This window comes from Lichenostomus cassidix, chromosome 4, assembly GCF_008360975.1.
Source record: "Lichenostomus cassidix isolate B80296 chromosome 4, HeHo_3.0, whole genome shotgun sequence".
NCBI lineage: Eukaryota > Metazoa > Chordata > Aves > Passeriformes > Meliphagidae > Lichenostomus > Lichenostomus cassidix.
Genome location: NC_139484.1, coordinates 9,231,408 through 9,248,292, shown reverse-complemented (window position 1 = coordinate 9,248,292; position 16,885 = coordinate 9,231,408). Strand labels below are relative to the sequence as shown.

The 16,885-nt window shown below is 38.1% G+C and overlaps 1 protein-coding gene across 1 annotated transcript in view; it reads left to right on the top strand.

Annotated features, from left to right (window-relative positions):
• TRPC3 (transient receptor potential cation channel subfamily C member 3) overlaps positions 1 to 16,885 on the top strand; it is a 34,426-nt gene that overhangs the window by 10,950 nt on the left and 6,591 nt on the right. Inside the window, exons 3-7 of the mRNA XM_085057812.1 lie at positions 7,011 to 7,196; positions 11,697 to 11,861; positions 13,920 to 14,136; positions 14,922 to 15,155; positions 16,270 to 16,534. Coding sequence (XP_084913938.1) covers positions 7,011 to 7,196; positions 11,697 to 11,861; positions 13,920 to 14,136; positions 14,922 to 15,155; positions 16,270 to 16,534 — 1,067 coding nt within the window. The remainder of the gene's footprint in view (positions 1 to 7,010; positions 7,197 to 11,696; positions 11,862 to 13,919; positions 14,137 to 14,921; positions 15,156 to 16,269; positions 16,535 to 16,885) is intronic.

The window sequence follows — 16,885 nt, the reverse complement described above, 5'->3', positions numbered from 1 at the left end:
ACTAATGAAGTGTAAAAGTCAGTTTAAACCTTTCCTCCCCTTTCTTTGCTGAAGGAACTTGCTCATACCATGCTGTGTATTGTGTAATCTGGCAAATAAATTGAATACTTCCTCAATGCATTTATTACGGGAAAAATGTCAGATTTTTCTTTTTGCTTGGATGAAAAGTTATTCTGCCACCAAAAGCTAAATTAGGGCAAGCTCCATTGTGGTTTTTGTTAGGCAAGGATGTAGATGATTAGAACTGCGTAGAAAAATTCCAGTACAAATAGAAATTCTTGGGAGAGTTCCATATCATATGTACTAATACCATGCATACAAATTTCATCAGAAAAGAAATAGCTTGAAGTTTTGGAGGAGAAAAATGAAGTTTTTTGATTTGACTCCTCATTTCAAACCAGAACTTTAAAAAATTATTTCAGTTTTTCAAATGTTAATTCCCTTCTATTTTGGGATGCCCAAAATCCCAAGGAATTTGCTGTTTTCACAGATTTCAGTGTTTTTCATTAGTAGTTACATGGCTATTAACCTTGCCAGGTGTATAAGATGATTCAGTTTTGGCACCTACAATAAAAATTGTTCCTGACTCCTTGCTGGCATGGAAATTCCAGCTTCTCATCAGCGTCAAAACATTCCAGTGAAATAATTACTCTCTTGATTGACGTCACATCTCTCTTTTTTTTTCTTTCTGTTTCTATCAAGCCTGGTAGGAAAGCTGAATGTTTTCCTGATGTCACTCCCATCTGTAACTGCCTTTTCAGCGCCTTCTTTCCTATATAGATGTGTCATCTGAACGAGTTTGGTTGATAACTTGTGTGCTTTGTCACATCCCAGAGGAGAAGGCTTCTCATCCAGCATTTACATTCCTATAGACTTCTGCTGCACTCTCTTTTCGGATCATCACTGGAAATGCTCGAGTATTCCACTCAAATTCAATCTGTAGCACAACACTGAGCAGAATTGTTTCAGGGTGAAGGAAAATGGGCAAAACACTTGATCTCTCTCACAACAGGAAAATTAACCAATCTGTTTAAATCATGATTTCTTCTCAGTATCTGTGGAATATTAAAGCCCACAATGTATCCTGTGCATGCTCCATATCCAGGATGCAGAGCACTCGTACAGAAAACACTGTTGTGGATGGTTTTCCCACAGAGAAAGATCCTATGTTGAACCTGTTTAAAAACACCTGAGGGCCAACTTTCCTGGTAAAGGCTTGTAAAATTGAACCTAACACCCATTGCATATGCAAAGTCCAGTCTGCCTCTCTTACTTATCATTTACAGTAAGAAATTCTAATGCACAACCCAGGGTTTGCACAAATGTATTAGAAATGTGGGAAGGTGACTTAGGACATTCATTCATGACAGTTGGTGCCCCATGAAAATTAAAGAAAACCTAATTAATTTCACTGATTTTTAGTTTTGGTTTGGGTTTTTTTTTCCCTTTAGAAGTAAGGAGAAAGGATTCAAAGAAACCACAGAATTCTCATTTTTCTTGGAAGATGCAAGACACATAGCCAAAAAGAATACTGAAAATGAATCAAAATAGATGAGGGAACTGGAGCCCTAAAGACCATTTCACTCTACGCCTTACATCTTCAAGCTTCCTTACTTCCATTTGTGAGATCCTTGGTTCAACCCGCTGTTTTGTCCTTTTGCTCTTCTTCACCTATTTTATTTATTTCTTCTTGACACTTTTACTGCTTTTTGATCTTTGCATCCACTTGTCTTGTTTTGTATTCTTCCATTCAATTCTCTCATGGCCAGGGCAGGGAGTACAGTATTTATCTTACTTTACTCGGTAATCCTAGTCCCCCTAGTCTCCTAATTCCAGGGATTGACTGCAAGATTTCAGATGACATCAGAAATTTCAGTTTGTTTGATCTCAGTCAACTGCTACCATATTGTAAAAACTGGAACTCTGTCTTGTCTTAATGTAAATAAGTGACTATTACCATAGCTGGAGAATTATCTTTTCCTGTCCAGTGGCACCACAAAATACTTCACAATACAAATATTCCCAATTTTAATGTTTTCTTGTTCTCCTATTTTTAGCAGACCCTGCCTACTGTGGCTGCTGTGGGTTACTAAAGTTAATTGATATTCACCCTTCTCTCTGAGAACTTTAAGGTTCTGTTACTGCCTAGGGAAGGGAGAATTTCTGGTGGTCAGAACAGCTGATGGAACTTTCTTTTGGAATCACCACAGGAAGAAGGAGGACAAAGGTAGCTAAAAAGCCCCATGATTATCTCTTTATACCAGCTTTCAACTAAATACCATCCTGTGTAAGCAAGCTCAGTTGTCCCAGCTGAAATTGCACTGGCAAGGATCAGAAAGGTTGTAGTCCTGCTTTCTGTAGGATTAATCCCTGTTCCCAGTTTTGCTAAAAGCTCCTGCTGAACCAATGGAAGATGTGGACGTGCATCTAAAAGTGGAATCTGTCAGTGTTCCAAGTAAATTTACATAGTGTTATCTCAGCTGAACTAACAAAGAATGTTCAAGCTTAATCTAGGTTTAGGCTCAGCTTCTGAAATGACAGGGCCCAGATCCATAATCATTAGTGCAATTATGTGCTTGATTTGCATATACAGTTATATGTGCAAACACACCATAGATGCCATTTCAAGGTGGCCATTTACCAGATAACATAAATTTATGATTCAGTATAATGACTGTGAACTAGCTGTGCATTACTCCTGAGTTTCGTTGCTTGAAGGAGTGTGGCTCCTGCCACAGAACAGAGATCCCTACATTTTGTTTGACTGCCCATGATTACTCAGCATAAATTTCCTTTGTGTGGAATCAGCTGAAGGTTTTCAGTTCACGTGCTTTGTTCTTCGCAGACAGATCGATAACGTTCTTTATCAAGATTCTAGATGAATTCACAAGGCAGTGCTTGATGTTATGAGTGAGAACAGAACACACAGAGCTGGGCAGGCTGAGATCCAGCTGTTGCCGTGTGTCAGAGTCCTCTAAAACTTCTTGTGAGACACAGCTTTGCAATTCCAGTCATCATCAGTTGTCCTGTATGTACCGAAGCCAGCTGCAGAACTTGGGAAACGCTGGGTGTAGGCTGATTTTTATTTTTTTTTGATGTTACAAAGATGTTTGTGCAACTCTTAGTGGTAATCTGCTGGTTTCATTTGTATGTTCTCAAGAGTGAGCAGAGGTGATTTGGATGACTGGGACCACAGATTGAAATTTCTGATATTCACACAATACCCTAGAGGTAGAAGGTTGTTTGAGAATCGGGTAGTGTTTGTCTGTTTAATTCTGTAAAGCAATCAGATAGACTGGGATAAATTTGATTTGCTAATACATAGGTAAATAAAGACCTGGAGAGGGAAATCTGACAAGTTTTGCTAGTGCAAGATTCAAAGCCAGAGAGGGATATTAAGAATACACATACTGGTTTTCAGTTCTCATAACAGCATTTGTGAATAATGTAGGCTGTAATCCTTAGGTTGTAATGTAGGTTTTAATCCTTAAAATTGACAGAATAAAACCTTATCCATAATATCTTTAATTTTATCTGGAAATAAGCATAAATTTTATAAGCAAGTGGTGTATCTACCAATCCAATCAATAAACATGTTATTCAAGTTTGTACTGTTACTCTACTGCTATTAGAAGAAATCTGGGTAACTCATTTGTGTAGCAAACAAACATGCAAAGCATGGAAATAACTCTTGTTATTTCCTAACTCTTAGAAGTCCACTATTTTTTCTTCTATTTCCTCACAATTAGCAAAAGAATGAGAAAACACTTTGTAATTGAAACCTCTCCCTGCAACTGGACAACCCATGGTTATTCATATGAGGACTAAATTTGGGTTGTGTTATGTAATAGCATAGAGCACTTGAATAATACAAAACCATCTAAACTAAACTTTATTAAATCTTATTAAGATGCCATTTTTGACTGCAGGACAGATACAAATGATACTGAACCAAACACTTTTTTTTTTTCTTGTAAAGTTAGAAGTGCCTGCAAATTCAGGTGAGAAAGGATGTAGTTTCTCTTATGTTGTGTTACTACTGAAGTCACTGCAGTAAGTGTATCCTCCCATGTACTTCAAATAGTGGATTTAAAGCTACTTTATAGTGTTAGAGAAAAGTTGGTTACCAATTTTATTTCAGTTGAAATAAAATTAAGCTGTGCCTGATAATTAGCATGGTTTTTGCTCAGCAATTTCTGTAAATGCTTCCTTTAGCTGTAGTGAAATTTGTAAGCAACTCTTGCTTAAAATTGGATGTTTTATGAAGAGTTTTCAAGTTCTCACCAATATTTAAGAATTCTATTGTGAAAACAATATGAACAATGTTAAGAACATAGGACTACAGTAAACTGAAGGCATGGTATTGTTTTTAGCTTTACTAGATTGTCTTCAGTCATTCCTTTGCTTTCAATGGATAAAATCCCCATCTTCTTTTTACATTATCTTGCCTCTTTGTGCTTTGCCTTATATTCTCCAGTGAACTGAATTCTAGCAGTTTATTCTTACAGATTTGGCCTCTGTGATGAAACTTTTTCTTGACTAGACTGTAATGAAAGACTGCTCCTCCTTGTTGGTTTGTTTGGGATTTTTTTGACTGCTGCTCTTCTAGCCACCATACTGGAATCTTCCTGTGCTAATTTATTATCTTTGTAGAGTCTGAGATCTAATCACATTTTACTTAAAAGGCTTATCTGCATTCAGACCTCCACGCTTGCAAGTATGTTTCGCTCCCTAGATTAACCTTTTTTATGAGATTTTGCCTTTTCAAAGTCCTACATCTTGGTCATACACAGGCTTGCTGATCCCTTTACTGAATTTAATCATGCATCCCAGTATTATTTTTATAATTCGCTCTTCTGTCCTGTTCTCCTTGGTTACCAAAAACAAATCTAAAATAACCCTACATCCTGTTGGTTCTATGACAACTTGTATTAATTTGGCCTCTATGACCAAAGGAAGTAACAGGATCCTGTTTAGGTCTATGATTAGGACTGGTTGTTTCCAAGTCTGTATCTGGGATGTTAGTCTTGTGTAATAACAGAATTTCTAGTTGTATTTGTTTGTCTCCAGTAATGTTTCATTTTGATTCATATCTGAATCTGACCTGTGGGATTGATGGCTGATTCTTGCAGTTGTCCTATGCAGCCTCTCCTCCCATCATTTCCCAGTATAATTTGAAACTACTGAGAGAGCACATTTGTACCTGTGTCCTGTTTTATAGATGCTCAGCTGAAAATTGAGCAAAACTAGCAGTACAAGGAACTAAAATTACTTAGGAAAGGAGGAAAAAGTGAGGGTTTCAGGAAAAATATAAGAGATTAAATAAGAAAATTATGAGGGCAGAAGCAGTAAGGAAGCATTTTTGAGAAGACAGGTACCTCTAAGGGAAAATCTGTACCCAAAAAAGTGATTTTGTAAAGGCAGTGTCTGGGAATGAACAGTAAAACACACAAAAATGGAGAGATGGAGGACTCAAACTAGTGTTTTGATGGCCTGATGGGGGAAAAAAAATGAAGAAAAGCTGTGCAGTAATTGAAAAAGGTGGATGTGCTGTTTCTAGTTGGGCTCTGAGGGTAAAATTGGCAAATTCCATCAAGTTTCCTCCTCCAGCTCTAGCCTCATGTGAGGAAATCAGAGGCTATATCTCAGATATGGAAGTTCTAGAAATCTCTCTGAGAGGACAGGGACACAAAAATGAAGACCAAGGTTTCTGCTGAAGGAGAGACCAAGACAAGAGCTTATAGGTAATGTCACAGAGGTGGTGGGAGACAAATAGAAGTATAAACAAAAGTAAAAGCAAAGCTTCAGATGTGCATGCTTTACAAAGTTAGCTAAAAATTCTGAAATGCAGCCACAAATGTTTTGTCAGAGGAGGAAGGAGATTAGAGAAATGCAAATCTTTGTGATGTCAAGTTATATGAGCAACTGAAATGTTTAAAGGTAGCACCTCAAAGAGTTACATAAGCTGTGTTGAGGTGTTGAAGTAGGCTGAGGAAAGCTAGAAAGAGTAAAGACTAGTTCTGAAAAGAATCTGAATTGGAAGAGTGGGGTGTTTTTAATAGCAGAAAATGATTCATTGCTTTGTGTGCTTTGAGAAGGTAATGCCAGCAGAGCTGTTGATTCTAGCAGTAAAGGAAGGGAAAGATGATGGAGTGAGAGCAAGCATGATGGAGCTGAAAGTAATAATCATAAAAGGAATGGTTTGTGAGAGATACAGACATGGAAGTGAAGGGGAGGAAGGGACAGGTGGACAGTGCTCTCACATAAAAGGGCTGAAGTTGTCAGAAGTGTCTCTCTTGTTAGCTCAGCAGCACTGTCAGTGGAAACATCTCTTAGAGGATAACCCAGCTGCCTGCTGTCTTTGAACAGGCCTTTCAAGAAGCTGGTTTCTGAGTTGCTCAGCAGGAAATTTGGGGAGTTTTGCCCACAATGCTGGTGTCCATGTTTGTACTGGAGTTATTCTGTGCAGTTACTTTGTAACCCACTGTACCCATTATTGGCTCTGAGCAGTTCCAAACATAAGTGGGAAGCAGAGGGTGGAAAAGGAAAAAGGAGGAAATGTATCTGATATACATCAGAGTAATGACTACTCGTTTTAGCAGTGTAGAAAGAGCTGAAATATATTTGAAGCCTGGGAGGGAATTATTTCATTAGTTGTCAGCAAAGTTTTTGCAAGAATGAAGTTACTTTTTCAATAATACTGGTCCTGCTTTGTTTGTGCAATTCTTCTATTTTCAGCTGCCCCTTGTTGCCCATCCAGGTTATTTTCATCACACTACTATGTCATGTTCCCATGCTCTGTTAAACAGCTCCTGTTCGAGTGTCCACCTTGTGTCAGAGAATGAATGATTCTCCTGTACAAAAATTCTGTAATGTCCGATACACTCCTAACTTGACACAGCAAAAATCAACTGCTTCATTTTTAGGAACTTGTACAAGTCCTTTATTCCCTGCCATTGGCTCTTAAGCATGTTTGTCACAGGCCATTTGCTGTACCCCTTGTGTTCCAGAATGACTATCGCAAGCTGTCCATGCAGTGCAAGGACTTTGTGGTCGGTGTCCTGGATCTGTGCCGGGACTCGGAGGAAGTGGAGGCCATTCTGAACGGGGATTTGAACGCGGAGCCAGTGGAAGCACAGAGACACCGAGCGTCACTGAGCCGTGTGAAGCTGGCCATCAAGTACGAAGTCAAAAAGGTAACTCCTCACAGCCAGTGCTCTCAGACACTGTGGTGGGAGGGCAGTGCCACCTCCTTCTGCAGGTGTTGTGAACCCGTGGTCAGATGCACAACTGAGATGTGGCGTGAGTAATGAAGACTCTCAACAGGCAGAAGGGCACTGTAATGAAGTAGTTTAGTTTAATCTACTTCCCACCGCTGAGAAGTGGCAAGAGATTTTAATGACATCAATCAGGTGTCCTAGCAAGGCTTTGCACAGTTGGTCAGATCCTTCTCCTGATTAATCCAAAAGGTATTTCAATGGAGCCAGGTTTTCACTCAGTGACACTCGGGCTGTGTCTTTCTGTCAGTCAATGTAATAATACCTAATCCAAAGAGAAGGCTGTGTTGGTGAAAGTGTTGATTTCATCCCATGAATAGCTCATCTGCAGATGTGTTTTGTAGTGAAGAATTCCACATGATTTACTGTGTGTGTTCCTTTAAAAAATATTTTGAAACTCAGCCCTGAAAATGCATGGAATATGTCTGTGGCTGGTTGATCAGTTCATTTCAGTTCTTCATGTTTGTACCGGTGTTTTGGCAAGCATTTTCAGTGGATGCCTCTCTCAAAGGAGTTTGTAATGAACAGTTATTTTGTGAATGAATGAATGAATGTTTGAAAAATGGAGCTGTGCATCACATATTTGACATAAATGCATATTCTTTAGTTGTAGTTTTCATTGTGTTGCTGCTCAAGATCCCACACTAGCCTAGCACAGAAAATAGTTAAAACTGTGTCCTGTTGTGAGAGGACCCAGGAAATACAGCAGTGCCTATGTATTATTTACAACTACCTATTTACATGATTAGCGTCACTTCCATTACTTACAGCCATAATAGTTTCATCATCTCCACAAGAAGCCTTGTGTCTCTCAGAATAAATAACCCTGTCATCTGTGGCCACTTCTTGAGCCAACCTGCCACGTAAAATGAATTGTAAGCACCCTGCCAGAACAACTGGGGATAGCTGGTGTTTATGACGGCCCCAAAAAATTAATAACAAAAATTGTAAACACAAATACCAAGCAGCAAATCATAATTTCCAGTATAGAATTGGTCTATAGCAGATCAATGCATATTAATTACCAAAAATCAAGGTAAATATATACAAGCATTAAATTAATTTAAAGAATGGAACGGGGAAAAAGATCAAAGTGCATAAGCATGCTGTAGTATCTAAATATCGTATACATTCTTTATGCTCTTGCATTTTAATTTTGTTGAGACTCGCATCTCAGCTTTTATGCTGAGGGCTGTGGTTTTCTTTTATGAGTTTGTTGTCACTGATGAAATGCACTGCTGAGCAAAGGGCCACACAGATCTGTTAAGAAGAACAGAAATCTAAATAGTGAGAAAAAAAAAAAGAGAGAATTCCTCATAGCAAACTTGTTCTTTTCTCTTGCAAGAGAGAAACTCAGAGTGCTGGCTGCAATTCATGACAAATACAGTTCAGAACCTACAAGAGTAGTGGTCTTTGTGGGAGGAAATAGATAGTGCAGAGTTGTTACCATATTCATACATGTGCTGTTCTCTGTAAGTGGCCATTACACAGTGCAGGGCAGAGACTGAGTCAGGAAATGCCTCTGCTGTGGTGGTCCTTTGATGCTGGGATTTGCTCCATCACAGCTGTGACAGATTATAGTGATATCCTGACTGGAACAGATTCAGATGTAGGAACTCCACATGGCATTATTTCAACCCCTCTAACCATAGGAAGCAGGTAAGGATGTGGTCTATTTCCTTATATTTCTGGCTGTGCTTCCAGGTCAGGTCCATCAAGGTCAGTTCCCTGTTGCCAACAGCACAGCCAAACTGCAGATCCATGAAATAGTTAATGAGCTGTATGCCCTTTTCAGAGGGAGGAGAGGCAGGAAAAAACATGTGACAAGAATCGAATGTGCTGAGAACCTCACTGCTGGGGAAACAGGGTTTTTAATTCTATTAGTAATGAAACTCTTGCACTTTATGCCCTAGGTACTGCACCAAAGTGGATCCCATCTTTTAAACATGATGTGATTTGGAAGCTAACGTTCAGACTGAAACTGCAGCCCCAGTAGTGAAGGACTAAGGGAATTAAAGGGGGAAAAAAAAAACTAAACCAAAAAGAATAATTAGTCTTGCTCTGTATGCTGAATTACTGCTGCAATAGTGCTTTTAGTTTTGTGTCTCAACTCTGTCTTTAGATTGCCAACAAAATTCCAGAGATGAGCTGACACTGGGCCAACTAATCTGCAGTTTTTGCAGAGATAAAAATCAGGCTGGAATTTCCAACTGAAATCAGTAAGAGTTGGAATAAAATCACAGGATTTAATTTTCAAACACTGAAGATTTGAATCGATAGATAAGAAAGAAGACACAAAATTCTCTTTGTATGTTGTGTGCTTGTGTATCAGAGTGTGCCAGGATCTGTTCTTGCTCCATCTAAACTCAACCATTATGATGGTAAAAATAAATAACATAATCACTCCGAGTCAAACGGAAAAATATGTACATACTGATGACTTGGTCATGGTCATGAAACTGAAAACATCAAAAGTGTTACTGTCAATTATGCTTGGAAAAGCAGCTACATTAAAATTGGGATATTTTTTCTTTTAGTGAGCAGATGTTGTGCTCATGTATCATTTTTGTTCACTGGGGTTTGGATTGGAGCTGAAAGTATTGGATACATGAGATAGTAAGTTCAATGTATGTAATGAAAAGTGAGAAACTGCAAAGAAAGTAGAATGAAGAGAAATACAGGAAGAACAAGGTTGTAGGGTGATGTGGGCAGTAGGTAAAATGTGATGTGAACTACTGTCCCTGGAGGAGATGAAACTGCAGACAAGTACAGGTAATACAGACACACATGCAACAGGGGTGGGCATAGTGTAAAGTTGCTGAAAATAAAACCAACATAATCACAAGCTGAAATATTTCAGTAAAGACTGAGAGAAGAAGGATGAATTTCAGAGCTTTTATGGATGAGAAGTGACACAGCTCGCTCCGAGGGCTTGGAAGTGGTGCCCATTGTGCATTTGCCAGCAGTTAAATAAGTTGCTAAGATCCTCTCAAGAGCCTTTAGACTCACTGCCAGAGAAGAACTTGCCCATAACTGTTGGCATCTTATTCACTAAATCTTCCCGTTCTTTTGTTTTTTTGGAAAATTATAGCCAGGCAGATCTCGTCTTAGTGTCAGATCAAAATGCTGATAGACCAGGAGGAATAAACCAGCAGCACAGAGCTCTGGATGAGGTGCCACAGGGCCCATGGGCTTATTCCCATGGGCTGAGCAAAGTTCCTTAAAGCTCCTTTACTGTTTCTTCCCATTCCCTCTGGTAATAGAAGGAATGATGTGGGTGTTTCTTCTCTCGTCTTCTCTACAGTTTTAAGCCTGATTTTAAAAATGTCTTTGTAATTTGAAATAATTGTTTACTTTCCTGCCTTTGTCCACAGTTAATCTGCTGTGGGATTTGTCCCTTTGATGTCCTGAGTTGACAATGAAATTTATCTTAGCAAAAGAAGAGACTGGGGGCATATGTCAGAATGCACAAACACACAAAAACCCAATCTGTTCTTCTCAAATGGGCCAGGCTGGCAGTTTTTATGGCACATAAGCTTCAAAGGTGACAGCCTCATAAAAAGAACAGAAGCAGGTTGAGTCAACATTAATTTCTTAAAGGACTTCTTTACAATCTCTTTATTTCTCTTGGCCATTCCACTTTGTGTACAAACTGCATTAATATGTGAACTAACTGCTTAATGCATCACACACCAAAATGCTTAGGGACTTTAATTTTACAGCAAAGTAAATTAAAGTATGAAGATTGCCTCCCTTTTTAAAGTTCATGCAGCAGTTTCAGATTGCTCTTCTTGAGAGGCCTAAGGTTCCTTGTTTTCATTGCCATTGATTTAATTTGATTTTCTTTTAGAAGTCTGTCCTGTTGTACTACTCTATGCACTTTTAAATAAGATTTGGAATATTAATAGAGTTTTGCATGCAAGACCTGGCAAACAACATTGTATGTAGTATATAATGATCTCTGCAGAGTACAAGGGATAATAAAATGGGTATCCAAGGTTTACAGTATTTTTATCCTTTTTTTCTAGAGTATAACCAACTGATAGAAAATCTCACTCTTAACCCAACACAAGTTATCAGTTATCAGGTTTATTTTCAAACTCTTTTTTGTGAAACAGCTAGCCTTCTTTTTGGTGATTTAATAGTTACTGACAAGTATATTACCAGATTTCTTCAAACTTCTGTGATAACCAGGCTGTTCACTCTTTTGCTTAATTGGTGTCCCTCATGCCTTTGTGATGTGCCAGTTTCTTCTTTAGTTATTAACCTTTGTTTTAAAGGAAGTGAGAAAAAAATATGGTTCTTAAATATCTGGTGTTAATTTAGACCCTAAGCTCATCATGACTGTGTATATAGCAGTTATGTAACTCTTCTTATTAATGATAGCATGTCTTGGTTTTCTTTCTTTTTTCTTTGCAGTTTGTGGCCCATCCAAACTGTCAGCAACAGCTACTGACTATCTGGTATGAAAATCTCTCAGGATTACGGGAGCAGACCATAGCTATCAAGTGTCTGGTTGTGCTGGTTGTGGCATTGGGCCTTCCCTTTCTAGCCATTGGTTATTGGATTGCACCATGTAGCAGGGTACTGAATTTTATAAATTACGTGTCTTGTGCTGTTCTGGAGCTGTTGTTCCTTTTCTGGCAGTCAACGTGCAATTTCTGCTGCTTCCAAATTTTAACTAATTAATGATATTTTTAGCAATCCCTAATCTTGAACCAAAAGATGCTATGTTTTTTTTTTTTAATTTGCACTGTAAGGAGGGGACCACCTTTGTGATGGAGTATGAATATAAATTAGTGCTAAGATTAAGGAAAAAAAATAGCCTTCTCTGAGAGCTTTTTTTCTTTTTTAAATTTCCCTAGGTTGTGCTCAGCTCACAGTCTCTGCTATTTAATACATATGTATTAGTAACATGGATTTTTGAAAGTCACCACTCAGATTCTTTATTAAGTCTCCTCTGGTGGCATCTTAAGGTCTCATGCTGTTCCCATATAAACCATTAGCAGAACATCTGTTGACTTTACTGATGCAGAACTTAATCTTAACTAAAATATTTGTTATCCCAGCCCTAGGAGGTCTGTTTGCCAGCTGAACCATACAGCAGAAATTAAATTAAATGCATCATTCCAACCATGTAGCAGGGTATATTTGTAGAAGAGCATAGCTGTAAACTCTTACCTTTTAAAACTATGTGAAAAGTGTAAGGATGCTCCCACCTTTCCTGATCTCACAAGGAAAGGAGCAGCAGTTTCTTTGAAATCCTGATGGTCTGTAGCAAGTGAATTTTTTGCAAATGAAGTTATTGACAGATCTTTGGTAAATCAGATGAACGAAGATTTCTCTGTTGCACTGACATTTTAAAAAATTTTATAGTACATTTACCCGTGTGCTGAATGTGGTCTTTTAGTTTTATTTCCTTAACAAGTGTCAAGCAAAGAAACATTACTTTCTTTTATATTTCACTCTTTTAGTTCATCTCAAAGAGGATAAGGTTTTTCTCATCTCCTACATGCTTGAAGGAGACTTGATCTTTTCTCTGGGTTACATATGTATTTACTTTGAAGAGAAACCTTTATGAAAGTTACTCTCATTATTCTCTGAAATGTCACTTTCCATTAATATCTTTAGTAAATATATTACTCAAAACTCCATATAATAGGAACATATTAATATATTTTGAGCTGGTGTCTAATATGGAAAAGTGGCATTTGTCCTTGAGCTCTAATTCCCAGTAGCAGAAACATCTGATGTTTTTCCTAGTGCTCATGTCAAATAAAAGTGCTGTGCTATACATTCAGGTCAGTTGTTGGATATTGCAATTACAAAATGCTTTCTAAAGGTCAGGAGCAGGAAGGGAGCCTGAGATTGTTTGTCCAGGTAGTAAATACAGTTTAATGTGTGCTGGTCTGCTTAGTTCATAGTTGCAGACCCAAATTTCAAGGAAAACAATTCCTTGAAATAAGAAAGCTAGTGTGGTCTTCTGGAAGCAGCTGGTCCCCTCTTCTGGTTCAGACAGACTGCCCCTGCTGCTGCTGTTTGGTGCTTTTACCAGGTGCAGATGTGAATTAAACCTGCTGAATTTATTTGAAAATCAGTAATATTTCTGATCTTTTTTTTTTTGTCCATTTTGTGGAACAGTCATTATTTTTAATAGACACAGGTACTCTGAGCATTTGTCCTGTGGATGGAATATAGTAAACCAGAGATAAGAAAACAACTCATTTTTCCTAGAGCTGTAGTCATAAACAAGCTAATAGTAGTAACTCTTGTTGGTAGGGAAAGTGTTTTGCTAGTTGGAAATTTTAATAATACATCTTTCCCTGGGCTTGCTTTACAAACTCTTTCTGGTCACTGCCATTGCACATTTGCAATTCCTTGGAGTGTTTCCCCATAAATATTGCCATCTAGAGTTTATGGAATAACATGAGCACTCATTAACAGGACAACATACTCCATGAGGCTCCCTGTGGGAGGCTTTTGTCTGAAGTGACAAAGCATCTCAGTTGAGTGCTCTTTGAAAAATATCCTTCAAGAATGAGGTTTCTGGCTGTCCTGAGCTCTGAGTGCCCATCTATGCTTCTGGAATGCTTGATGTTTCTCTGAAAAAACTGAGTGACTGCTTTCATTCTGCCTTTGCAGCTTGGAAGAATTCTTCGAAGCCCATTTATGAAATTTGTGGCACATGCAGCATCCTTCATTATTTTCCTAGGCCTGCTGGTGTTCAATGCTTCAGACAGATTTGAGGGCATAACGACGCTGCCAAATGTCACTGTTACTGATTACCCCAAGCAGATCTTCAGGGTGAAGACCACCCAGTTCACCTGGACAGAAATGCTGATCATGGTGTGGGTTCTTGGTAGGTATATTGCCCCTCCATCTTATTGTCATCTGTTTTCCTGCACATAGAAATTCTTAAAGGAAGGAGAGAAGCCCAGGTTGTCGCTGTTGAGCCGCTAGCAGAAAAGTAGAAACCCAGGTTCTCAGGCAAGAAAAGAGAGACTTTATTATTTTGATTTCCATATATATAGACTTTTCACAGGTCACCCAGATTGGTCAGTCAAAAACCTCCCCCTAGGCCCAATTGGCCAGGCCTGAACTGCCCAAATCTTGAGACCCTGTTTGCAAAAACATCCAAACTTTATCTTTGTTTATAAAACACAGCAAAATGTTCTCACGAGAAAGACCTGTGCTAGTCACACTAGGTCATCTGTGTTGTTGGGTACTTGTGTTCCTGTGGAAAAATGAAACCTTCTCATCCACAAGTGTTTTAGGAATGTTAAATGGTAAAAAAAGTAAGAGGACATTTTTTTCCTACGCTTTGTTTTTCCTCCTTTGGAATTACAGAAGTTTTCTTGTTAGGCCACAATACTTTCACTGCAAAGTCAAGGCTCTGCTCTACCCTATATGGTGATGTCTGAACTTTATTTCCATTAATTAATCTCAATTAATACCTTGCTATTTGATCAACCCTGTTAAAAGCAAGAGAGAATAACCTTAGTCAAGGGGGATGATGATGCTGTGATACTGCAAATAAGTGAATTTTTGCTCCAGTGGTATTACCCTCTTCCATGAAATGGGAGAATGCAGGGAATTTAAATGAAAACAATTTGGCAAACATTGCTGTGCTTTTTCTTGTTGCAGGTATGATGTGGTCAGAATGCAAAGAGCTGTGGCTGGAAGGACCCAGGGAATACATCTTGCAGTTATGGAATGTTTTGGATTTTGGGATGCTGTCCATTTTCATTGCTGCTTTCACAGCCAGGCTCCTGGCATTCCTTCAGGCCACGAAAGCACAACAGTATGTGGACAACTACATTGAGGAGAATGATCTCTCTGAGGTCACACTTCCTCCAGAAATTGAATATTTTACTTATGGTAAGTTTAGTTTTTCTGCAAAACAGATTTGAACATAGGAAAGCTTGAAGGATGCACTAGCTTTTAGAAGCCTCTCTTTACCCTAAAGCTAAATTTGACCTCCTTGATTTTAAATATTTACAAGTGACGTTTTATTCTTGACTAATTGCACAACAGATAAAATGTTGATGTGTTTTTTTTTTTTTGTTCAGTTGTTTGATAGTTACTCATATTCATAAACATCTATCAGCATTTCCTCCTGGAGGGAGGGTGCTGGCCCTTTAAAGGTCTGCTTAAGTAGAATAAAAGTATTAAATACTTATTGCAGTGCAGAAAGTGTCATTAAAGGTGTGATGAATCTGTATTTGCAACACAAGTAATGCTGCTGACTGTATTTTAAGATGTGCTTTGTGAGCTTCAATATATTTTAACAGCACACTTGGTTTTGTTACTTACCTTAATTGCAATATAACCAATCTGAACTTTTGCATATTTAAATACACATTTAAAAACACATGGCATTTTGATATAAAACACATTTTAACTTAGTGCTGCTCTGCTAAGATGGTGCATGAATTCACATAGTAATTTATGAATTTCTGGATAACTCAATTGTTTCTGTGCACGTTGTGTGTAAAACCTACAATCCTATTTCTTTTGAGGTAATTGGCAAAAATCTTTATGATCACTATGGGAACTAAGTTATATCCTGCAAAAAGCAAAAGCTTGGTTTGATTAATGAATGAAATTGTTCATCAGCCAACACTTAACTTACCATCAATGAAACACCAAATAGGATTAAATTTTCTGGCTTTAGCACAGTGCTTATTAGGATTGCCAATATACAGGCATGTTAACAAAAGCAATGAGGAATTAGTTATTCTATGGTTCAGGTTAAAATGCAAACTGTAGAAGAAAATGTCATGTTTCTTCAAGTCACTTTTCTTCTAGCAAACGGTAATATAACTCATATTCATCATTTGTGACTTAAATGAAATAGGAATAGAGCAGCAACTATTAGACTCTTCAAATATTTGTCTCAACTAAATTCAGACATGTTAATGGAAAAATCCTATCAAGGTTTATTCCTCAACATTGTGATAAATGAGTAACCCCTGTATTTTGTATCTTCCAGCTAGAGATAAATGGCTCCCATCTGATCCTCAGATAATATCTGAAGGCCTTTATGCAATTGCTGTTGTTCTCAGCTTTTCTCGGATTGCATATATCCTGCCTGCAAATGAGAGTTTTGGGCCCTTGCAGATCTCACTTGGAAGGACTGTTAAGGACATCTTCAAGTTTATGGTCCTTTTTATTATGGTATTTCTTGCATTTATGATTGGAATGTTCATACTGTATTCCTACTACCTTGGAGCTAAACTAAACCCGGCCTTTACAACGTAAGTATGAGGTTTCATTTTAAGTAAAAAGCCAATATGAAACTTCCAAATTTTTCACTCGGGTTACAAAGTCTGTGACATATTGTGTGCTCTCTCCTAGCATTAAAATCAAAATGAACACCTTAGAAAGCAGAATACAAAAGACCAGTTGTTCCCTGTTTGTATAATGGAAGCTTTCATTTCAGCCTAAAGTAATTGTAACCTATATGTTATTTCAATCACGAAGACTTGTGGGCAGCCAATTGCAAGAAAATATTACTTGATATAAAATACCTTTCTAGTTCCTGTTGTTCTGCATGTATTGTTACAACTCTATTAGCTGTGATGGATAGGTGGAGCACAGAGGACAAA